This window comes from Rhineura floridana, chromosome 6 (genome assembly GCF_030035675.1).
Source record: "Rhineura floridana isolate rRhiFlo1 chromosome 6, rRhiFlo1.hap2, whole genome shotgun sequence".
NCBI lineage: Eukaryota > Metazoa > Chordata > Lepidosauria > Squamata > Rhineuridae > Rhineura > Rhineura floridana.
The window spans coordinates 93,717,976-93,742,535 of record NC_084485.1 but is presented as its reverse complement, the minus strand read 5'-3'; the positions used below and the strand labels follow the sequence as shown (position 1 = coordinate 93,742,535).

The window sequence follows — 24,560 nt, the reverse complement described above, 5'->3', positions numbered from 1 at the left end:
GAATGGAAGCCTCTCTTAGACTTTTTGTTGAAAGATCAAAATAAAATGATGATACTGGGATTTGACGATTAATTAAGACAGCCTACGGAGAAAAGGGACTCTGTATGTATACATTAAGGGACAGGTTTGATGTATATTATATACTTATAGCTGATCTGTGACAAATCGGAAGTCAACTATTTTATTTTCATTTTTTGTTGATGTATTGTTATGTTTTTTTGACTTTGTTTTGTTTGTTTTTGGAAAAATTTGAATAAAAATTATTAAAAAAAAAAAAAGAAAACTTGGTGACAACTACTAGGCACCAGGTGGTACCCAAAGTACCAAAGGTAGAGGATGTTATCATATGGGAGAACTAATATAACCAATTAAAATATATTAACAGTTATGCTAACATCTTCCTAACACAGGTTTACTTGCCATTGATGCTGCTGCAGGATTCTTTATGGCTCTTATATATCTTTTTAGGCTTTTACCTCTGGCTGTGGGGGGTACTGGTGCTTCTGATATGTTTCTTATATGCCCTGGAATATTACATCACTTTTAATCATGGCTTTACTTCAATTGCTGGTTTACTGTCCTCAGACACTTGTTGGTTGTGGTAGGGCATTCTTGTGCCTCTTCATTCACTTATGTTTGTTCATTAGGGAAGGACTGTTTAGAATGTGGTAATGGGAATTGGTCTCATGCTAGGTCAATCCTTGGACTTCCTTCAGGCGAGCTGTTCATCTCTGTGACTCTCAGGTCTTCTGTGACTTCTTCTTCACCCTCTTCAGCAGGACACACTGTGCATATGCTATACACAGCTTTTGCTTCTGTGGTTTTAATTATTTATTTTATTTTATTTATTTATTAGATTTATATTCCTGCCCTTCCAGTAAGGATAATTGGTGGGCTTGGTTCGATTGTGGTTAATGCTGTGGTTACTGAGTGATGCCCTTTTCCTCTTCCTTCTTGGGGTGTAGTGGCACTTACTACTTGTCCTCTTGCTTCCACATGGTTCTTCACTCACGAAATATGGGATAATATGGTGGTACTTTCACTAAGATTTTCATCTGATGACACTCTTGCACATGTTCTTCTTTGTTGTTCTTCATTGGAGCTCTCCTGAGCTGCTGCTTCCTCTTGCTTAAGCAAGGGTTCAGAATCTCTGCATCCTTTGTGCATCCTCTTCCTCTTCAGCCACTTTCGCTAGCACATGTGTTCTCATGCAGTCATCAGGTATGATTGTCTTCATAGTTAGCATCACAGCTCTCCTCTCAACATTTCCCTAAATATGCTATATCGCCTTAGCAATAGATATTGTCTTCTCAAGACCCATAGTCTCATGCGAACTCATCTTTGGTGGTTACTCCTGGCATTTCTTCAGGTGTCAATGGGATGTAGTATCTACCCTCATAAATCCAGGGATCTGTTGCTCTTACAGCCACTGGCCCATACTTTGTCACTCCAGGTGGACACTATGGTATGGCTCCCAACCAAGCCACCACTCTTGCCTCTCTGGTTCTAACATCTGTTCTCATGAAATCATGGTCGTGGGCACCCATCCATCCTGGGGCTTCATCTGCATCTGCCACATATCTTATGATGGTATATCAATATCCTGTCATCTAATTACCATTTCTCATGTATTCCCTATCTACGGGTTCTCTTCCACTCACTTTTTGAAAAGCAGCCAGAAACCTTTCTCTGTCAGCAAACATCTGTGCCATGATTAAAGTGTGTCTTCTCAAGACTTATTGCATTTTGAGGTACAGAGGTACTATTTCTACACTCCCTGCTTCCCAACACTCTCTGGTTGAGGTCACTCAAGTTTTTCTGTTGGTTCCAAAGTTCTGTCAACACTTCAGATCAATTTTTAGAAAATTTGATTTGCTGCAGTTTAGCAAATTTCCTCTTCAGGGTGCTGTTGCTGCTGTCCCATCTGGTCCCTGTCGGGTGCCATCAGATATTGGCAAGGCCGGCCCCCTTCCCAGTGAATGCACAGGGTCGAGGGTTCTAGCTTTCTCCCTTCCTCCATATCTACATAGAGTCCTTGTATGCCAAACATTAGCTCACCTAAGCTCACTGGTTATTAACAGCAGTCATCCAGTGCAGGCGGAGGATAGAGGAGACCCCACTCAAGAATTCTTGAGTCTTGGGAGGTATCAGAACTTTTCTGTTTGGGAGTCAGACTTCAGACAGCAGAACAGTCTTTATAATATATACTATTTCTTAATATCTTGCACACTATAGTTAATAAAATGCATTCTAGGTGGATTTAGCCATCATTGCAGAAACAGAAAAATAGGAATACATATCAGCTTGAAAGAAATTACTGGATATCCATTTAACATCAAAGTAAAAGACTCTGAAGTTTTCTTCATGAAAACAAGTTACAATAGATGAAGGACTGAGTTAAACTCTAAGTCACGTTACAAAGCCAAAGTTACGAAGTACATGGAAATACATGTCATAATTCATCACTCGTCAGATGTCATGGACTGAATAGGTGGATGGTTCTCCTGCTTTCTTCAACCCCCCCCACTCCAACAGAGCTGAGGATTCCTGCTATAAAACCTGGCCTTTTATACACTTTCTTATCAAAGGGAAGGTGTGTTCCCATGGCTTTATCAATTATGCTGCCTGCTAGAAGCAGCCACACCATATAAGGAACTTCCTCTAAAAAGAGCCGCAAAGTGTTGGCTGACTGTCCAGACATCTTATATCTATATATGTTCTAGCTGCTTTCATAGGAAAATTACAGCTTTAGTCAGGAGAAGGAGGCAAGGGTGGCAGTTTTAAACTACTCCTTTTTATTATTTGGCTCTTATGCATGAAGCAGAATTTATAAGCTATTTCCGCAAATCTTAAGCATATTCTGAGCAATTTAAGCAAATGTAAATGATTTCAGAACATTTTATGCATATATCAAGCCAATATCTGGCCTAGTCCATTACAATGTAAAGCTTGTCAAATAGCAAAATGGACAATAATACTAAATTGTAGTTGTTGAGTCACTATCTGGACACACATCAAACTATTCACAAGATTCAGTAAATATGTGTTAATTGGCTTCAACAAGCAAAACTGGTCAAATAAATGTCCATTCTTGGATCAGCAGGAGAAAAGTATTAGGGAAAACTGCTTTGTTGTGCTGGAAAGAAGAGAGGACAAAGCCACATTAAGAAAGGGACACCACTATACTTAGACATTTCTTCACGTTGTTGCTTATAGAAACAGTGGGCTACTGTGGCTAGTGGATTAACAACATAGTCCAGGTTGCTTTTCAAATGTTTGTGTTTTTTGTAGGCATTAAATGTGGCGGTGTCCTCTCAGCACCACATGGCAATGTCTCAAGCCCTAATTTCCCTGGACTCTACCCTTATGATACAGATTGCATGTGGCTCATAGTGGTAACAGAAGGGTCCTCTGTTCTGCTCACTTTTCATCACTTTGACCTGGAATACCATGACAGCTGTGAATATGACTACATCAAGATCTACAATGGGATCTCAGAAGACCAAGGAAATCTCCTAGGAAAATTCTGTGGTACAAGTTTTCCTCCACCATTTACATCATCTTGGAACATCATGACTATAATATTTCACTCAGATAACCACGTGGCCAGCCAAGGATTCTCTGCAGTTTACCAAAAAGGTTAGAATTGCCATTAGAGTCTCTCTAAGAGTTATTTATGTATTTGCATTATTTCTATACTGTCTTTGAAGGTGGTGTACAAAAATACATTAGCATTACATTAAAATGTACTTACAGAATAAAAACTGGCAGCCAACATTAGGTCAAAACAGATATTAATTATTATATGCCATACTGTGTCATAGAACAGTGGACCCAGCACCATCTTGCAGATTCAGAGCCCCTAAGGAGGAATAACCCTTGACAAGAGCAGAACTGTAGGGAGAAACTACAAGGTCTTACCCAGCCAGTTGAGCTGAAGCAACTCATCAAGGGGCAAGGCAAATCTGTAATTCTAAAGACAGGCAGGGGTCAAAACCAGTTTAGGCAATCAAAACAAACAATGTGAGAGCAAGTAAAGGAAAAGAATAGGCAAAACAGAGAAGAAAAGAGGAATCAAAAAACAACTATTGGGAAATGTAATAGGGCTGTAAAGAACAAACAGTGTGCCTTACTGTACCGAGTCCGCAAGCATGAACAGCAAGTTATATAAGAGAGAAAAATGCTTAATCATGTAGAGTGGTGAGGGAATGAAGCATGGCAAGAAACTGGCTAATATACTGAGTGGGTACTTGAGCTCAGAGAGCATGCCAAGATAAAGTCACACAGGCTGCAAGGGGGGGAGCAGTAGCTGTCAGGGATACTGGTGCATGAACCAGGAATTTTTTGTGTGTGGGAATGACCCCAGAGAACGTCTGAGGTCTGTGTGTGCTGAGGTCTCAAAGGCTTTTTCAGGTGTAGAAGAAATTAGGTGTGCAGCATCAGACTAACATAAGAAAAGCCTGAAGGATCAGGCCAGCATCCCATCTAGTCCAGCATCCTGTTCTCACAGTGGCCAACCAGATGCCCATGGGAAGCCCAAAAGCAGGACCTGAGTGCAACAGCATTATCCTCACTTGTGATTCCCAGCAACTGGTATTCAGAAGCATGCTACCTCTGACCATGGAAGCAGAGCAGAGCCATCATGGCTAGTAGCCATTGATAGCCTCATACTCCATGTATTTTGTCTAATCCTCTTTTAAAGCCATCCAAGTTGGTGGCCATCACTGCCTCCTACGTGAGCGAATTCCATAGCTTTAACTGTGTGCTGTGTGAAGAACTACTTTCTTTTGTCTGTCTTGAATCTTCCAACATTCAGCTTCATTAGATGGCCACAGGTTCTAGTGTTATGAGAGGGGGAGAAAAACTTTTCTGTCCACTTTCTCCATGCCATGTATTATTATGTACACTTCTATCTCCTCTTACTCGCCTTTTCTCTAAGCTAAAAAGCCCCAAATGCTGCAACCTTTCCTCATAGGAAAATCACTCTGTGAGTGGCAGGCAGTATGAAGTCTCTGTATTGGCCAGGCCTTGTATAAATACTTAAGAGCCTTGATTTCTGTCTTCGTTTGGTGACTATTCAACAGAGCAGGGCAATGAGCTTGCTGCACTTCTAGTTTCTCCAGCTCAAGCCACTGGCCTCTAGAAAGCTGACATCAACAGTGTACCCTCCAAGTCTGGTCTTGGTGCAACTGAGCAGGTCAGTGGCTGAGGTAGGTCAGGCTGAGTGAGTGTCTGGGCCAAGATCACTCTGCTTTGTGGCTGCTCAGGGAACGGGTCTCCCTAGACATGATGCACGCTGGTGTACCACACATTGCCAATCAGCTACTACTATCTGCAGTGCGGCTAACTGAAGGAGGGCAGTTTAAAATTGAGTTTAAATTTTGGTTATTCTTTGGATGCAGATTTCCAGAGCATTTAGAAGTCCTTGCTAAGACTTCCTTTCAAAGCAGTTACATCTTCCTTTTCATATTAAACTGTGATCAAGCTACAGGGTGGGCCCATAGAAATGGCATCATGGGGCAATCAGGTTTTACTATGCTCACTCTTGGTGATTTCAAGAAAAGAATGCACTGAGATTACAAGTGTAAATGTCTTTCTCCTCTCAAGAGTGTTTTCTAAACATTCACCTAGGGATTCAGGAGGGACTAGCACTGGATTCTTTCTGTCTCAGGAGCCAGCTCCGCAGGAAAGGGTTTGCAAGTTTTAATTCTGCTCTCTTTTCAGTTTTATTGCTTCCCCATGAATGCCTTGGTGTAATTGGAAGCAGCAATTGACCTAACAATGGGAACTCAGACTGTGATTTGCAAACTAGTTACAACTTAGAAGAAACCCTGTTGGTTTCAGTAAGGCTACTCCAGAGTAAGCAGTCTGAAGATAGCAGTCTCTGTCAACAAACACAAAAAGCCTGTGGCTTTTGTTAATAGTATTTTGTTTTGTGAAATGATGGTGAATGGCTGCCATACGAAGCAATGTTTCTCAAACTTTATGGACTTGTGAGTCATCCTTTGTATGTACTGGATCTTCCAGACCTCCCACAACCAAGAAACTTCACTGGGTAGACAGAACTGAGGCTGTAAACACACTAGTTGCCAGTTCAAAGTGTTTCCACTAGCCACACCTGGAGGGGAATGGTTAATCTGCCGATCAGTTGCAAAATCTCTTTGAATCTGAATTAAAAAAAAAAAACGCACTCAAGCTGGTCCCACCAGGTTTTACAGTAAAAAGGGCCCGGGTGCCCGTTTTCAAAAGAGAGAGGTGGAGATGCACTTGAACTGGCAGAACAGAGAGTGTGTTCTACCCTATTTCTACACCCCACCTCCATTGATTCTTTTTCACCTCTCGCCCAGCTACTACACATAATATAGGGTAGAGACACACTTACTGTTGTGCTGGTTCCAGTGTGTTTCCACGTCTCTTTTCTGAAAATGGGGTCGCACACAACACTCATCAAACTCTGCCCCTTTTTATTCTCAAACTCTGGTCGGATCAGCTGCAGTGTGTTGTTTTTAATTCAGCTTCAGACAGATTTTGCAACTGCTTGGTAGATCAACCCATTGTCCCTCCAGGTGTGGCCAATGGAAATGCTTTGCTGTGGGCTCAGGCAGAGACAGTGATTGGCCTAATACTTTGCTGTAGTAGTCCTGAAAGATCTGAAGTCAGCAGTGGGGAAGGGAGGTGTGACTAGCCAGGAGCAGGGTCGCTTCAACACACAGCCAGAAAAACTATTCTCGCTGCTTTTGAAGTTACTAGTGTGCCCACTGCCATACACACATACCGCTCTTCTCTACTAGTTCCTATGGGCACTGAGGAACATAGGAAATTGCCTTACACTGAATCAGACCACTGTTCCATCTAGCTAAGTATTTCTACACTGACTGACAGTGGCTCTCGAGGGCTTCAGACAGGGATATGTCCTGTCCCTACTTGGAAATACGGGGGATTGAACCTGGGACCTTCTGCATGCAAAGCAGATCTCTACCACTGAGCTATGGCCTTTCCAGACTCTCACTATTTTCAGGGGGGATTCAATAAGGTGCCACCAGCGAATTCAGGTTGGGCAATCATAATTGATTGCAAAGTCTTGCACAACAAACCCCTTCCCCCAAAAGACTAGACTTTTTGTAATAAGAAAAGTGATGAGAAGTGCAATGGAAAGTGATGGGAAAGCACTTGCTTTGATGCAACATCATCTAACCAAACAAATCAGAATGAATGCTCATTCAATAGCCAACCTAGTATAATCTCTCTGTAAACAAATGATGATGAATGAATAGCATGATGATGAATTGTCAGGAGGTGCCTTATGTGTTCCCTCTCGTTACGTCACTTCCCCTCTGATTTGAAAAGGCTAGGTCTACAACCTTATTTCTCCCTCTTGAATTACTGCCCCATTTTTTTATACTTTTCCAGTTTTCCTTGTTTCAGTTTCATTCTTATTCTTATTCTTAACTAATAATCAAAAAAGCCCTTGCAGTTTAAGAACTTACCTATAGCCCACATATATTTCTATCAAACTTTAAAAAGCAGGGAAATTGGGCAGCTATAGTGAATGCACCAGGGGAGCAGGAGACCTGACCTCCTCTCTGAGATATTGTACTGCCCTGCAAATTTGTAAAAATGCAAACACAATTTGGGTTGGCCTTTCACAGTCCAGTCCACTTCCTGTGTAGCTTCCCCTCACAGAGATACAATCCTCAGAAGAGGGGCTGACTGGTAAACCACTCTGGACACTGGAGCTCTGTCAGGGGAATAGGAGTCTCCTAACAAATCTCAGTACCTTCACAAATGACACTTCCCTGGATTCTTTCGGGGAAGCCATTACTGTCTAAAGTTAAATAAAGGTCTGGCATGGGTGTGGCCACTTGTTTAGCCAAGCCAAACAGCTTGTGAGTCTGGCTTTTAGAACACTGACAGTTGGTTCTTACTGAACATGCCCATGCTTATAATTGACTCCAATGCTAAATGTATTAAATTAATTAAACTCAGCCATGCCTTTTTTTTAACTTTTAAACTGCAGAAGGTGGTCAGAGAATGGGGCAAGGTCAGTAAGAGGGTTACAGGTACTCTGTGAACGTGGCTGATTTTAAATTAATTTCAACAAATTATGAGAACTCTGACAGTAAAAAGTCCAAAAGGGGTCTGTTTTTCTTTTTTCTTTTTACACTTTGAACTCTGGATTCTCTCTGAGTGTTTTGTGTATTGCCATGAAAACTTAGAGGGTTGTTAAGCAAGTATTTCTGAGTTCAGGACTATAAGTTTTGTTAGGTTATATTTTGAAATGAGCTTATGGAAAGCAGCAGAATGGCATAGAGGGGTATTCTCAGTTTAACATTGTGGAATGTGAAAAATCCATATTGGCTATAGTATACAGCCACTCTTGTGGCTATATAATTACTATACTACTACTACTACTACTACTACTACTACTACTACACTACTACTTGAAAGGATGGAGACTGGAATATCTGTATGACATAAGTTATGTCATTTTTCTGAATTATTAGGGCTCTCTCTCTGTCTTGTGTTTTAATATGTTATACTTCCTTGCTTCCAGATGTTTGCGGGGGTGTGCTCACCGGCCTTTCGGGATCAATAACAAGCCCTGATTACCCAGAGAATTACCCCAACAATGCTGAATGCCATTGGGTCATCCAAGCAACTTCAACTTCTGTCATCAAACTGATTTTTGTTGACTTCCTGATGGAAAACAGTGAACAGTGCAATTTTGATTATGTGGCCATCTTTGATGGGCCAACTATGGGGGATACACTTCTTGGTCACTTTTGTGGGAATGTGAAACCTCCAGACATGGTCTCTTCTACACATGAAATGCTAGTTGTGTTCAAATCAGATTTTAATATTGCAGGCCGAGGTTTCAAGGCATATTTCTTTTCAGGTATGGAAGAAAGTTCTACCTTTATTGTACGTCAGTATTAAGTTATCAAAGGCATATTATTATTATTATTATTATTATTATTATTATTATTATTATTATTATTATTATGTCATCACTTTTTTTCCAAATTGAAAACTCAAAGTGACTTACACTATTAAAAACAGATATAAAAACAAGAATAAATGCATCCTAAAATATTCAGACTAAATAAAAACAAAATCCAATTTCTTCCCACCTGGCTAAAAGCAAACAAAAAATTAAATCCCAAAGGGTAAATAAAAATGTTTTTACCTGTTGCCTAAAGACAGACAGCGATGGCACCAGGCATGCCTCCCTGGGGAGAGCATTCCACAGATGGGGAGCCACCACTGAGAAGGCCCGTGCTCATGGTGCCACCTTCCCCAGCTTTCTCAAAGGGGGGCACATGGAGAAGGATCTCAGATGATGAATGCAGGGTCCTGCTTGGTTCATGTGGGGAGAGGTGGTCCTTGATAGTGTGGCATCTCCACTAGCACAGGAAATCATTCTGGAGTACTTTCAGATGTGGAAAATTCAGCAGCTGTTTTATTCCTGCCAGTTATTGTAGTCCTGCTTTAACCTGAAAGTAGACTAGGAACTCTGCTTCCAGACTTTTGGAATTGAAATAACATTCTGTGACCAAGTGGGCAGTCTCCCTTTCCCCAACCCCAAATAATGTGTGTGGGGGGATGATTTCCTTTGGGACTATGGTGTAGCAAAAGGATCAAATGCTCCTCGCTCCACCCCCAATGCAGTTTATATTGTGGAAAGGAAAGAAATGGATATAAAGACAATGTTATTTGGAAAGGGAAAGGTTAAAGTGATACAGATGATTTCTAGAGAGGAGAGACAGACCATAAAGAAGGTAATGGCTAGAGCAATAAATGCAAGCCATAACTGGTTCCAAAACCTACTGAATAGCTGTGTGAAAGCCCCTCTACACCATGGGAAATTGTGCAGCTATCCCACTGTTTTTTTAAAAAACAGTTTTCTGAGCTCTGAAAGCAAATGGTAGCTGAACAGGAAAAACACGGGAGTAGTATGTTTTGATTACAACATCATGCAGATGCATAATAAAAGGCAAATGAGTAAACTGCAGCTATTCTCAGAAAATGCTCAGTGTGGAAGCAGCCCTGGAAAATGTCATTCCCCAAAACATTAGATTTTGTATAAATTGAGAGAGAAATCCTGACCTCAGTAAGGATAACAGATTAGCATTGCTCAAATTGAAGCCTGTAAATCTTAAACCTCGATGATATGTTCCTAATCAGTGGAATTCACCAGTGTTAGCCTTTGACAACACTAGATTGGGTTCTAATGTTCATTTTAAAATTATTTTTGCCCGTTGAATAATTTTTCTGAATGCATCCCCACATTGTGAGATCTGAGATTTACCACATCCTGGAGAGGCTTAGCTTTTGATCAGCCCGTAGGATGTGGCAAATCTGACATCTCACCACACTCATGTATATTCAGAAGAAAAGTTCACCTCAGAAAATTATGAGTAAAAGTCATATTATGACAACTTCACCACATCCAGTTAAGACAAAGGGCCAATCTGCACATTCAGAAAAGGCCACAGCCTCCAAGAACTTCAGACTATAGGAGAGGGTTACATGTTTGCTGCCTCATACTAAACACACACACAAAACTCTCTTCCTGAGGAAGACCACCTTCACCTGTCTGAGCCTGCCTGCTTACCAGGCCTTCACTAGATGTCTTCCTACATATTGCAAGGATCCCTAAATAGATCTGGTTTAGATCAAGGAAAGGAAATAGCCTTTTCTGTAGGTGCACCCAGGCTTTGGAACTCCCTCCCAAGGAAAGCCCGCCTTTAATGCTTTTTGCCAGATTGTAATGGACTTGCTTTTTTGTTAAATTGTGTCCCCATACTTGTAGTGCGAGTTGTTTCCGACTCTTAGGGTGACGTCTTGTGACGTTTACTAGGCAGACCATATATATGGGGTGGGATTGCCAGTTCCTTCCTCGGCCTTTCTTTACCCCCCAGTATATGCCGGGTACTCATTTTACCGACCACGGATAGATGGAAGGCTGAGTGGACCTCGATCCCTTTTACCGGAGATTCGACTTCCTCCTTCCGTTGTTAAATTAGAAACTGTTTAGATGGTATTTTGTATTTTTCACTGTATTTTGATTATTGTTTTAACCTTTGCTGTGTTTCAAGTTTTTGTAGTTTTAATGGTATGTTGTTTTAACTTGTTATTGTAGCCACTTAAGTCTTTTTGGCAGCTGAGACATCACAGCTACTGGTGGTTGTACTGTCTGGAGCTGCAGCTCTTATATGGGAGGTGGTAAAGAGGAACACATTGTACCTTCCAAGTCAAGAACAGTATGGCAAAAGGCAAATGGCACCAGCACTAGCCTTTGTCATCAGTCATTTCTAGTCTGTGTGCAGATCACATGTCTGGCTTGTGCCTCAGCATGGATCTAATATTCAGTTGTCCTGGGGCACAGGGTAGACTTCATTGGCATATTCTGGATATTAAACAGTCAGTAGCTTTGCACTATGACAGGCATAGGCTTATATAGCTGCCACTTAGGGTGCAATCCAACTCGCATTTATGCCAGGCTGAGGGGAGTTGGATGCAGCAGGTCTCCAGCTGAGCCAGCTCGGTCCCAGCTCAGTGGACATAAGTCCCTCAATCCGGCTTAGCCAGAACCCATCTGGCTCAAAGACTGGTGCAAGTGGAGCCAGGATAAGCTGATGTAAGACCAGAAAAGGGACGTGCTAGGGAGGGGCTGAGGTGAGGAGACTTAGGCCACATCCAGCTCACGTTTGGAGCACTACTGCAGGTCCCAATCCAGACAAAAGTTACACCAGGAAAAAGGTTAGTCAAAGAAAATGATTGCAATAGAAGTCAATGGACAGGACTTACTCCCTGGTAGGGTATATGGGGGAACAGGCCGTTACTTTCTGGTTCTTGTGTGCAGCTCCTGGCAGAACCAGCGTGTTCAGCCAACCTAGAGACTCCTGAATAGCAATTGGATGCAGCAGAACTTTACTCTGGCTTCTCTTGCTCCAGCACAACTTACGACGGCTTCCCCTGAGTTGGATTGCTCTGTTGGTATTGGTTTCAAGCTATGCCCACATTCTGGTTCCAGCTAGTCTTTAACTTAGGCCATCAGTTGGGTGCTAGTACTGCAGCCTCACAGCCAAGTAGGCTGGTAGCGTGTCCTACTCTATAGAGCACAGTCCTCTGTTTGAAGGCATCCTCTATGTGAAGATCTGTATTGCCCAAGTCCAGTTTAAAGGTAAAAACCATAAGCAGGCAGAGCAGGGACCTTTCAATAACTGCTCATCAACAGTTAACCCATGGACTGAGTTGCATACTGAGTAAGCATGTAGGTTGCCTCATCACAATCTTCCCCATTACGGTGAGATTAATTGTATTTCTATTTAAATGACAGTTACTATTTCTAAATTTGCATCTATACATACATATTAGCACAAGCACATTTCATGCAGATCTCCTTTTATGGTGATGCATTTCCTCTTTTTGGCGATGTTCCACCCTACACTCAAGCTTGGATGAAGCCAAGAAAATTAAATGGCATTTTCCATGGAGCTGTGGGGGGTGGTAGGGGGAGAGAGAGGCATGTTCAGGAATGTCCTAAGCAACAGTACAAGAAATTAAATTTCACACTTTTGCTGCTCAAATTGTATCACATTCTCTTTGTTCTGTAACCAGGTGCATGTCAGGAGGTATACACAGCCATCAAAGGAAATTTCTCCAGTCCTCAATATCCCAACTATTACCCCAATAATATCAAGTGTCACTGGGCCATCCAGCTGCCCCCAGGATATCGAATCAAAGTCTTCTTCCTAGACTTGGATCTGGAGGGGCGGAACAGCCTGACAGATGGCTGTGATTATGACCATCTGGCTGTATTTGATGGAGGCACCGAGAAGGCATCTCTACTGGGGAAGTGGTGTGGGAGAGAAATGCTGTCTCCTATTATATCCAGTAGAAACAAACTGCTATTGGTCCTTCACACGGACAGGAACACAGCCAACCGAGGCTTCTCAGTTGCATACATAGGAGGTAAGTCTGATCTCTTTCACCCTGCTTTTCTGCTGTGTGTAATATTTCACGAAAATATGTATAGGAACAGGAGAAAAGCAGAACAAGTTGTCAGCAAATGCATGTGTGTGTGTGTTGGGGAAAAATACCAAATTTCTTAATGCAGTGGTATACAAATTATATAATTGTGGGGGGAAAGCTATGCAATCAGTAATTTTCTGTTTTGCATGCAGTTTCCAAACTGTGCCATTATTAAATACACATGTTCAGCAGGCATTCAGTAGCTCATGCACTGGGCACTTTTCAATCCTTTCATTGCCTTTTGCTTACTGTAATATCTACTTATGACAGATTGTGTTTCTCTGTTAAGCTGTGCAAGAGATCAGCTGCAAATTAGATGTTCCATTTAAGTCAGCTTGAGTGAAATAGTCTTGGACTGATTGTCTGCAGTACACTTGCTCTGTCATGAGACATGGTTTATATTGTGTAGGCTGAAATCTAGCGGGCTGACATTGGTCAGTTCCTGATCCACTCTTCGACATTTTATTTTGAATCTTGTTTTCTGCTCAGTTGTTCAGTTGTGTTTTGTTCATTTGAGTGCTACAAAGTATGTAATTCTTCAATGAGGGTTCATACAATGATAAGACAAGAGAACACAGGTACTCAGGTGAGAGTTACCTTGACTCTTGTTGCCAGCTAAGACAGCAAGAGGTCTGCTGTAAGAATAAAGATAAACATCTGTTATTCCTCCTTTATGTTTGTTTGTTTGTTTGTTTAATAGATCAACACTCTGCCTCTTCAAATGACTTTGAGTTCTTCCTGACATAGACAGTTTAGCAGCACCCAGTTGTGGGTGTTCTGCTTTAAGCTGGAAAGAGGAGTAGCAATTCTGCTTCCAGACTTCTAATACTCTGTAGGCATTTCAGCCCCAAATGCTGGATTTTCAGTGGGACAATTCTGTTTGTGTGGAGGGGATGGGTTAAATACTCCTTTTCACTGCACTGTCAAATATGATTCCCCCCCTTCAAGAGATGGGAGAGATAAAACAGATATACTGTAAAGGCAATGCTTTTTGGAAAGGGAAGGTTAAAGTGATAGAGTTGATTCCTAAAGAGACAGACTGTAGAGAAGGAAATGGCTAGAATAATCTACAAAACAGCTAGAGCAATCTAATTAGCTAGGTTAGTAGTACGATAGGCCATCTATACATGGCAAAACTGCAGCGCTGTGAGTCATAACAAGTCAGATTTTCTGAGCTTGTGGGAGGGAAGGAAGATGAATATGAAAAATGGGGGCTATGTTTTGTTCATAGCAGCATGCAGGCACCATGTAAAAAGTTAGTGGACAAAGTATGGCTATTCCTCAGTAAAAAAAAAAGTGGAACCAGCTTTGTGAAATCATAAAATCCCCTCATGCTTTAGGAAGTTAATCATAATACTTCTGTGCAGAGCTTGGAAAAGTTACTTTTTTGAACTACAGCTCCCATCAGCCTAATCCAGTGGCCATGTTGCCTAGGGCTGATGGGAGTTGTAGTTCAAAAAAGTAACTTTTCCAAGCTCTGTGTTCTGTGTAAGCTTTACTTTTGACCTCTAAGCTGAAAAAACAATGTGGGACTCATGGATGTCATACGGATATGTTCAGTACTAAAAGGGAGGACAGTCTGAGACCAGAACTCCTGGCACCTTATATCCTGTGTCACCACCAGTAGACTAAGCCTGCTAGACTGAATTCTTGGTTTTGATAGTACCATCTAGATGGCAGTACCAGCCTGCTCAGCATCCAGTTCTAGCCTCAGGGCTTGCTTGTCTGTCAGTCTGATCAACTTCCCTCTGATGTGATGTTGATGCCTAAAGTCCTGCTCCCTTCCCCTGATTTCTCCCTTGGATCTTGACCCTGGGTTGGGTTTGACTAAACTCGTGATTCTGCCCTGGGCCTTAACTTCTGCCTACCTGATTATGTTCCTGCCTATGGCTCTGCTGATACTCATGTGCTGTTCCAGGACTCAAGCTCTGCCGGTTTTGGACTGCACACCTGCTTCTGGCTCACTTGAGTCCCGGAAGTCCTTTGAGTCCCAGAAGCTTATGGCCTAGAACCTGACTCTTGCTGAGGCCTGACAGGATGAGATCTGTGAAGCCCAAATTATATATTACACATTACGCTTTTGCTCTCCTTTTCTGTAATGTTTCACCAAACCCACTGGGAGACGCCAAAATTTTTCTGTAGTTTGGATCAGTTCCATATAGGCATGTTCCACATAAATTTAGGCAAATATATGACTCTGGCAGCAAGAATGTTTCTAACAAGTTCACAATTTTTTGGGGGGAGGGGAAGGACACCCTCAACATCCAATGAGTCTCATTTATTTGTCAAACTTGGCACATGCACATTGACACACACAAGCTGGGCAATATATAGTGTTTTTGTTATTAGCTGATAGTTTTGAAGGTAGCTAGTGTGTGAGGAATGATTCCTATCTTATTTCTGAACAGTACATTCCTTCCTGCATATTCTTAGCTATACTACCAAGACCAGTGTCGTATGTATTTGCTGAGGGAACTTGCACAGCATGAACTAGTTTCTTTGCCCTGAGCTAGTTGTCGCTTGGCTTATCCACATGGGAGCATAACTTTGGGATCAATGCCAGCTGCAAACACAGTGTTTTCTAGTCACACTTGATCAATCACGCAGTTTCCTAAAGACCACACCCTCTAATTTAATATTCCCACTCCCTCTCATTACCTGGCAACCAAGCATGCTCAGTTTGTTCTACCAATAAGTTTCATTTTAAAACAACAACAATCCGGAAGTGCAATTATTTGTATTTTCACTGGTATAATACAGATGAAATACAAATCTTTGTTTGAGCAGTGTTATGCTTCTGTGAACAAGTATGGGGGGCGGGGGGCGGAGAGAAAATAAATGTACAGTTTGCAGCAACATAAAAGAAGCTTACAGAAAAAGAGAGAAGCGGAGTTTTTCTTCATCACACAGGAAATGAAATGAAAGAAGGGAGGAAGAGGGAGTGGGCGTGGAGAGGGGAACACATACCTACAAGCATAGGAGCATAGTATCTGCAAGCCCTAGAGATATGAAGTGGAGACACTTTTTCCATCCCTTTTCAGATTATCAGAGGATTGGGTTAGTATGGAAACTGTGTGATAGCTTCTGTTTGCCAGTAATGTCATGTGAACCATGCAAATTAAAAGGGGATGCAAGTAGCACCCAGACACACAGTAAATCGCCATGTGGATAAGACCACAGTCAGTGGTAACCTCTTGTGTGGGATATTAGGAAATGAATGCTAGGTTAGAGCTACACCTTCTCTTTCATATAGCTGTCCTTAAGGTGGAACTTGGGGTGTGATAAATCTAATGTATTCAAGGACTTCTTCCTGGGCTGTGAAAAATGAACTCAGAGTGCAAAAGGATGTTAAACATTCCCAAGCACTAAACTGCCATGCTACTTCTGTATAAGGATAACTGCCCAGAGAGTCATGTCTGTGATCACTGTGGTGGTGATGGTGATCTAATCTAGTTCTTAATTTTCACTTTAACAGCCCAGTTCATAATATTTTCTGTATGAAGATACTATTATTCTCTGTATGAACCATTGTGTAGCAACAACCAAATGTTTGGTGTCATTTACAGTTTTCATAGAATCATAGAGTTGGATTCTATAAGACCATGGAGTCCAACACCCTGCTCAATGCAGGAATCCAAATTAAAGCAAATTAAAGCAAATTTTGAGTCTGTGGTCTTTATCACTGGTTATGCTTTACTCCCTAACTCACTGGGTTCCTATAGTACGAATTCGAATCCAGATTAGATCACCAGATTCACAGATGGTAACTTCCAGGAACAACATTTTTGGGGCACCTCTTTGAGGCTCTGCTTTCTGTTAAATACTAGAAGCCTACAGCCAAGTATCATTGGGTCAAGCCAGCAGTGGATGTATGTTCACATAGGCCTTTAGAATGCAGGACATAAGCTTCTGTTTAGATAGTGCTATGTCAGGTCCACGAACACGTCTGGCTAAGACACTTTGATTCATCTGTGGGAATGCTGCCAGCTATTTGTCATTAACCTCCAATGGTTTCAGAGAAGGTCCTTGTTTTGTTTTGTTTCCCCTCTTGCAGTTGTTCCCATGAATGTCAGCTGCACACGGACGGAGTTTCAGATCCAGATCCCCACACAGTCACTGGCTCAGCTGGAGCGAAATAAGATATATTTAGGGATCCCGTCCTGCCCTGCACAAGTGGTTGGTTTAAATTTTAGGATACATGCAAGGTTTGAAACCTGTGGTACAGAACCGCAAGTAAGTGAACAGTGTTAAAAAGGCTAGATTTCTATACATCAATGCTGTGTCCATGTGAATGATGCTGGCTGCTCAGGTCATGTATTCACCAGCAACTGTGGTAGTTATGGAGGCACAATTAACATCAGTTGCGCCTGTATCTGGACCAAACCTCAGAGCATCTGCTGCTGAACATGTTCCAGAGGGCTGGTTAGTGAAGTCCTCCCATGTGGATTACTTGTCACCCCTTGCTGCTGGCTGACTGCTTTGTTTGTTCGATGTAAATAAAAGGAAACCGTAAAGCCTCAACACACAGTTATTAAATGGATAAGGGAAGAAGCAGAAAAAGTATTACTGGGAGAGTGAAGATGATACAATATAGATGTAGATATTATTCATTTATTTCGCACACTGTATATACCGCCTTTTATTTGACCATGGAACTCAAGGCAGCGTACATGGGCATTCCCTGTTGGGTTCTCATCCAGGCTCTCTCTCTTCATGCCCTCTCTCCCATTCACATGCACACACAGAAACTGACCCTACCCCTGCTCTGAGATATATCACATGCACACACACACATGCGCGGGGAAATGTTATGTCTGTGGGTGGGGAATTTGAAGGAATGGAAAGAACTATATTGGGGTAGGGCACCAGCTAACATTTGTTATTATTCCTCACCATTTTCCTTCCCTGCTGACCCAGACATTGTGTTTCTGTCAGTGTTCTATTCAAGTGAAGACATCACATGGGGCTGACCTCTGCTGCTTTCCCTCCCTTATGCCAGGCAGATCCTGGGTCATATATATTTCCTTGTTTGTTTTATTTTTTATCCCACCTTTCCTCCAAAAAACTCAAAGCTGCGTACGTGTTTCTCTCCCTTCTCCCATTTTTATCCATTCCATAACCCTGTGAGGTAGGTCAGGCTGATATATTTGTCTAAAATAAATGTATCCTGCATCACACTCTCAAGTAAGTGGCCTGTGACATGATGGATAGATAAAAGTTTGTGATGCAGATGTAGTGCTTTTTGTTGTTGTTGCTTGGACTGTACCCAAGTGTGGCATCCAAGCTTAGATGGAAAGCTCATTGTAACTCTGATTTTGTTCCAAGAAAATATTCTTATACTCTGGCTGATAGCTACAATTTTGAACGGGGAACTCTAAGCTGTATTTTTTTACTATGAAAAAATCTTCCAGATTTTTTACCATGTGAATATATCCTCAGGTTGTGTTGCACAAAGAAAAACTAAACGCTAAACTAGATTTAACATTAAAGGTGTTGCATTTAATGGGTACATTAAAAAAAAATTCAAATAGGAGCCCCTTTCAGGGATGTTAATTATCAGGATCAAAGCAAGCAGGGAGGTGGCATTTAACCCCTTCCTCCCTGCTGCAGTTCTTACAAAAAGCTTCAGAGGAGAGAAGTTTGTAAGGACTGCAGCAGAGGGGAAGGGGTTAAATGCTACCTCCCAACCTACTTTGATCCTTTATTTGCATTGGGAGGAATATCCTACTGGAGTTTGGGATGGGGGCATACTTTAATCAGGGACCTGATGTGCAAGAGAAAGGTTCACCCCTCCCTAGCACCACTTTCCAAATTCAAATTGACACCTCCAATTCCTGTAGCTTTTTGATTTGTTGTTCAGTTTAAACCATAAGGAGTCCTGATCATATACCACTAATCTGACTTGGGACCAGATTTTTTAAAAAATCCACCTTCATTATCTTTATGGACTGATCCTGAAAACATCCTGAAGACATTGGGTTTCCACTTTATTTTCCAACACTAGATTTAAAAAAATCAGTATCATTAAACTGATTAAAGGGTTAATGCTACAGAAATTAACAGGGAATCCTAGAACGTTTCATTCACATTAAGTATCAACCCTCCTTCCTTAATTTTCTTTTTTTAAGGAGGTGGGAGAAGCTGCATGCAGCATGGCCTCTCTGCTGCCTTCTCTGAGAGGAACAAGAAAAGCTGAATTGCCCGCATAGGGGGATCTGCCTCCCCAGCCAAGGCTTCAGCATCCTCCACCTTTTCTGGTGCTGTGGAGGTGGCTGAGGGGATTCAGGAAAGCCTGTGCCACCACAGAGAGGCCAGCAGAGCCAGCGGTAAGCTGTGAATAGGAGAAAGGGAAAGCCTGGGGTCCCTACCCACTGTTCCCCCACAAGCTCACAATGCAGACTTCAGGTTCCTGGTTCCACATTGAACCGGAACAAAGCAGAAGTTTGCAGGGAAAAAATTGCATTCCATTTTGACGGAATGCGAGCGGATCCCAACCCTAGTCTGGATTGACAAATGGCTGTGTCCAGACAATCACAAGGCAGTCACATAGCTGGGAGAATGCCCAGGGGCTAGAAGCTAAAACAATCAAGATGGCAATAGGCTGGAGATAGGGGCTGTCAAGGTACGAAATAGCAGCCTTTCCTCAGCTATGGATGTGACTTCGCCTGTAAGACCTAATGGAGAAGAGATACTGGGCAATCTCAAAGTGACAGGGAAGGGCCATACGGCATCTGCTTTGTATGTAAAAAAGCCCAGGCAGGGTTGGCTCCACACTTCTGAGGGCCCTTGAGCACAGCTCCTGTGAAGAGCAAAAACCAACACCTTAACACGTAGGAGTGACTGCAGTCGTGACCCCCGTCTGAGATGTGTCTGCTGGCAATAGCTGCATAAGCCTCACTGCTGCCACCACCACTCTTGACTCCTTGTGCCTCTTCTCTGCCCCATCGCTGAGTGGCTTAGCACAACGTGGCCCTGAGCTGGCTGTCCCCCACTGCTCTTTGCTCTTCCATCTTAAGTTCTTGCTGGAATGGCTGGCTCCCTTAAATAGCCACCAGCAGATGTGAGGGGGCTAGTTCCCCCTCAGGTCTGTCAGTAGGCCTAAGCCCTTGCAAGAACCAAGTGGACAGGCATTCAGCTCCTGTGGTGGCATCCCATCTCCCCCCTCCCTGGCGTGATCTCCCTTCCCTCTGGATGCGCCGCCGATCCACAACTCAGGCTCCCATTAAGCCAGAAACCTGGATCTGCTGGCAGGCTTGGGGCCAGTGAGAGCCCCTCTTAGCTCCTGCCCCCCCGGCCAGTGCCCCACCTGGTCAAGCGCTGGAGCCAGGCCTGGGCCCAGGTTCAATCCCCAGGCGGGGCTGGGAAAGATTCCCTGCCTGAAACCCTGGAGACCCACTGCCAGTCAGTATAGGCAATATTGTGCTAGATGGACCATTGGTCTGATCAGTAGAAGGCAGCTTCCTCTGATCCTATGACAGTTCGCCATAAATGAGGTCTGTGCCAAAGTATGAAAATTCCATCTAGAACAATGCATTTGTTGCTTTATTTTTGATAAAGATGTCACAGCAGCTCAGATGTACAGTGGCATGATGGGATATTCATATAATGAGTAATCCAGTTTTGCTTTCTCTAGTTTCATGGAGTTTGAGAAGTACTTTTTTCTGGCAGCAGATCTTTGTGCACTATTTCCTCTTTGAAAAGGAAAGCTCGACAAGCATTTCAATGCAAGTTCTGATAAAGGCATACATTGATTGACTGATGTACCATGGTTGGAAGGTTGGGTATGGCATATCTGTAGAATAAAAAGAATTATTCACCAGCTGTGAGTAGCTCATAATCAGGCCAATCACATTGATTTTCTTCCTGTCTGGTCTGCATCCACAGCATATGCTAGTCAGATAGAGGTACAGAAGGTTCCATCACTGAAATATAAAACTATGTGCTGGATGTCAAAGCAGAAATGCACATACTTCACTCTGCTTTACTAAAAGCTTGTTCTAGTTTGACATTAGTACCATTTATAACTAACCTATTTATCCCATTGTGGAATTAAGCTGTGTAAAAATATTGTGTATTCGTGAACCAAAACGTTATCTGTAAACCTACAAAGCTATGTTGCCACCTGTCTTTTCTCCATATAGTCCTGAACCATAATGTAACATACAAAGTTGAACACAGTTCATTATCCATGTATGGTGTCCCATCCAGTTTTGCTGCCCTGCCTAGCAGTGCAAAAACACAAAAAGAGGTCAAGCATGTGGCAGCCACAATCTATTGCCTGTGAGCTGTGTACAGCTTGATGGCTCTGAAGCTGGGCAGGCCTCCTGGATTCTGTTGCCTGGTATGACATCATGCAATTTATTTTATTTAAAAACTTAAAATAAAGATTAAAAATAAAATTAATACTCAATAGAGTAAAGCTAAGACAGCCTCACTTCTTTAGAAGATTTGTTACTTTTCGAGAAAAGGAAGAAGTTCATAGGTTGCAAAGTGTTAAAAAGCACTTTTTCTTTTGCTTGTTTTTTAGAAAAGAAACAACACATCTGTGATTGTCAGCATCCTGTATATTGACTTTTCAGATGGTAATCAGGAAGACATTCACCGGTATGAAGTGCAGTGTGAGCCGAAAAGGAAAGAGGCCTCTGTGAATCTTATCTCTGGCTCTGATCCCTACAGGCTGAACCAGTACGCGGAGAATCTGGTAGAGTCCCAGCAGCAGAATATAGAGGCAGCAGAAGTCTACGAGAGCAAGGGCCAGGACACCAGTGACATTGTCTTCATCAGCATCTGTATTCTGGCTGGTGTTCTCATGATAATTGCTATTGTAGGGTTAGTCCTGCTATAGAATGCAGCCTTCTGGACAGTCACCAGGGACTGAAGCCTTTGTGCACTCCCATCCTCTTAGCACTCCCTCCATTCCAGCTACTCAAGACACACTTGGGGGGCAGTTTGCTCCGGAGCTGGATTCAGTGGTCATTTAGAGTGGCAGCTCACCACAGCACTGTCAGGCTAGCCTTGGCTCAAAATTATACTCTTGGAGTGTGTCTGCACCAGCACCCCCTTCTTCTATATGTTTTAATTTCATATCAATTTACTCCTCATTTTCCCAGTACTAATTTTGTCTGAACTTGCCTCTCTAAGAAGAATGTAGATTTATGATTGGTTTTAAATAATGCCGCTTTTGCACAATTACTTCTGTGCACTCCTGTCCTCATACTATATACCAATAACTTTGAAGCAGCATAAAAAAGATTGGTGTGAAGAAGTGTACTGTAACATTGAAAAAGGCAATCTCGATATTAGGAATTATTAGGAAAGGTTATGAAAATAAACAGCAAGTAATATGTAATGCCATTACATAAATCTATGGTGTGACCACATTTAGAATACCATGCATAGTTCTCTTACCCCATCTCTAAAACAATATAGTAGACTTGGAAAAGATACAGAATGCAGCAAATAAATGTGTGAGGAAGTAAGGGCCCTTTCATATGGCTTCAGAAGATGGAGGATTTTAAAATTGCCTTAAAGAATAGTGATGTGACACTTGAACTGCTTTTTAACCCTTCTTATTGTATTAAGAAACTAGTGATTAAGGAGCATTAACGAGTAACTAATCCACATTAAGTGATCTTGAGTAAGTACTCTTTTCTCCTTTGAGAACAAAACACACTGCTTATGGAATACTGGAAAAATCACAGCAGTCTGTAAGAGATATTTCAACAGAAGTATTATGCTTCTTTAGCATCCTGCTAACCTATAATCCAGATGTTTTTGTACCCATTAGAAGCAGAGGGCTGGTGTATTCATATGACCACAGTGGGGTTGGGGGAAACCCACAGTTTGTTCATACTACATATTGCACTCTAGACTTAAGAAGTCAGCTTCTGACATATAAAAAAATCCAGAGACCTGAAATAATTCAGTTTTAGTATTCCATCTCTTCTCTGCAAAAGAAAAGATAAAAAATAATTATTCCTCCCATTAACTAATGAATGAGGATTTTTTGGAGAAATATTTTACTTTCATTTAAAACTATAAGGCAAGTCTAAATATTCCCAGGACAAATCTTAAGTCTGGTTTTTAAAGCAATACATTTATGAACACAAACTGCCTGGAATCCTAAACCACTAAATAGCACTAAATAAAGCACTAAATAGGTGCTGGTCAAGGGCGTAGACCCCTTACAGTTTTTTGGCATACCTACATATAAAGCAGAAGTAGACACAAGTTAATGCTAATGTCATTGTTTTTCTCCTGGTAGTGATTTTGCCTTGCCTGGGCACTACCAAAAGCAAAATTTATAAAATAAAAAAAAAGCTTCAGAAGGCAACTTTCTCTGATAGTTCATCAGTTCACAATTCTCTGATTACATATGATAACCAGCTATTTAAATAACAACTTCTTAGTACATGATATTTCATGAGAAGTTAATTAAGTTCTACTTAAATGATATCCACACAGTGCCTATTTGAATGAGTCAGGTTCATTTTTAAATGACCAAGAGAGACAGCTATTGCAGGGCTTCAAGCTCTTTATTTCTGAAGTGTTGCACATATAATGCTTTGTCACCCTCAGTCTCTGATGCTGGTCATGGCATCTTAAACTTAGCAAAGCAAACCAATAACTTGTACCAATGGCAGGGGGCTAGCTATGGCATAATTACCAATGATAGTTTTCCCATTCTGATTAGTGAAAACTTTGTACTGCAGAAAATTTCAGGGACAGGACAGAATAAGTTGGATGGTAGCATGTAAACATGTCTGAATTTGTATGACAATGCATGAGTGGTAGCAGAGAAGAGAGAATTGTTTCTAGGTCAAAAGCATGGGACACCCCAATATAATTCATTATCCTTTAATCTGATTTCACTAAAATGCCCGTGTCAGACACAGCAATATTCCTCTATATGCCTTTACAGAAAATCTTTCTTCAGTGTATTCTTTTTACTTCACAAAGGATGAGCCCTGTGGTCTATATTTGGTTTCCTGAATAGCTGACTTCTTGATTCCACAGATTTAGCTGTAAAGCCATCTCAGGGTCCTTTCCAGGAATTCTCAAAAGTTTGTTTTCAAAAGCTATATATATGTGAGCCTTCTATGATGTAAAAGCATCTCAAATCTCAAAATAAACCTTGTGTCCAAACATGGTTCTTATTCTCCAGGATAGAAAATATTTATTTGGGTAATGACCTTTTTTTAGAATAAACTTTCCTTGGATGCAGAATCTGCACTAAGGATGAAACCTCTCCACAATAGATTCAGAATACTGTCATCTTCCTTGTTGTTATTAATAGATTCTGAAGGTTTCTAATACAGCAATTTTTGTTCAATAGCACACACACACACAAACATACACATACAAGTCCCTCTCATAACAAAAATTAAAAGAATCAGAGGGACTTATACCGGCCTACACATGAATCAGGCAGAAACAGATATGCCAAGTTGTTTTTAGGACTCCTGACGTATGTTGGATTCATGGGTAAACTAGACAGTTTTCATAATGGGAGTGACTGCCAG

The 24,560-nt window shown here is 41.8% G+C and overlaps 1 protein-coding gene across 7 annotated transcripts in view; it reads left to right on the top strand.

Moving 5' to 3' along the window:
* Positions 1–24,175, top strand: part of CDCP2 (CUB domain containing protein 2) — a 53,278-nt gene extending 29,103 nt beyond the window's left edge. For 5 of the 7 annotated variants that reach the window (XM_061633065.1, XM_061633062.1, XM_061633064.1 and 2 more), the window contains 5 exons: positions 3,292–3,639; positions 8,555–8,896; positions 12,625–12,978; positions 17,093–17,271; positions 21,566–24,175. In XM_061633065.1, coding sequence (XP_061489049.1) covers positions 3,292–3,639; positions 8,555–8,896; positions 12,625–12,978; positions 17,093–17,271; positions 21,566–21,883 — 1,541 coding nt within the window. In that variant the 3' untranslated portion in view covers positions 21,884–24,175. The remainder of the gene's footprint in view (positions 1–3,291; positions 3,640–8,554; positions 8,897–12,624; positions 12,979–17,092; positions 17,272–21,565) is intronic. The other 2 variants (XM_061633066.1, XM_061633069.1) reach the window with 1 other exon arrangement.
* The last annotated feature ends 385 nt before the right edge of the window (positions 24,176–24,560 follow it).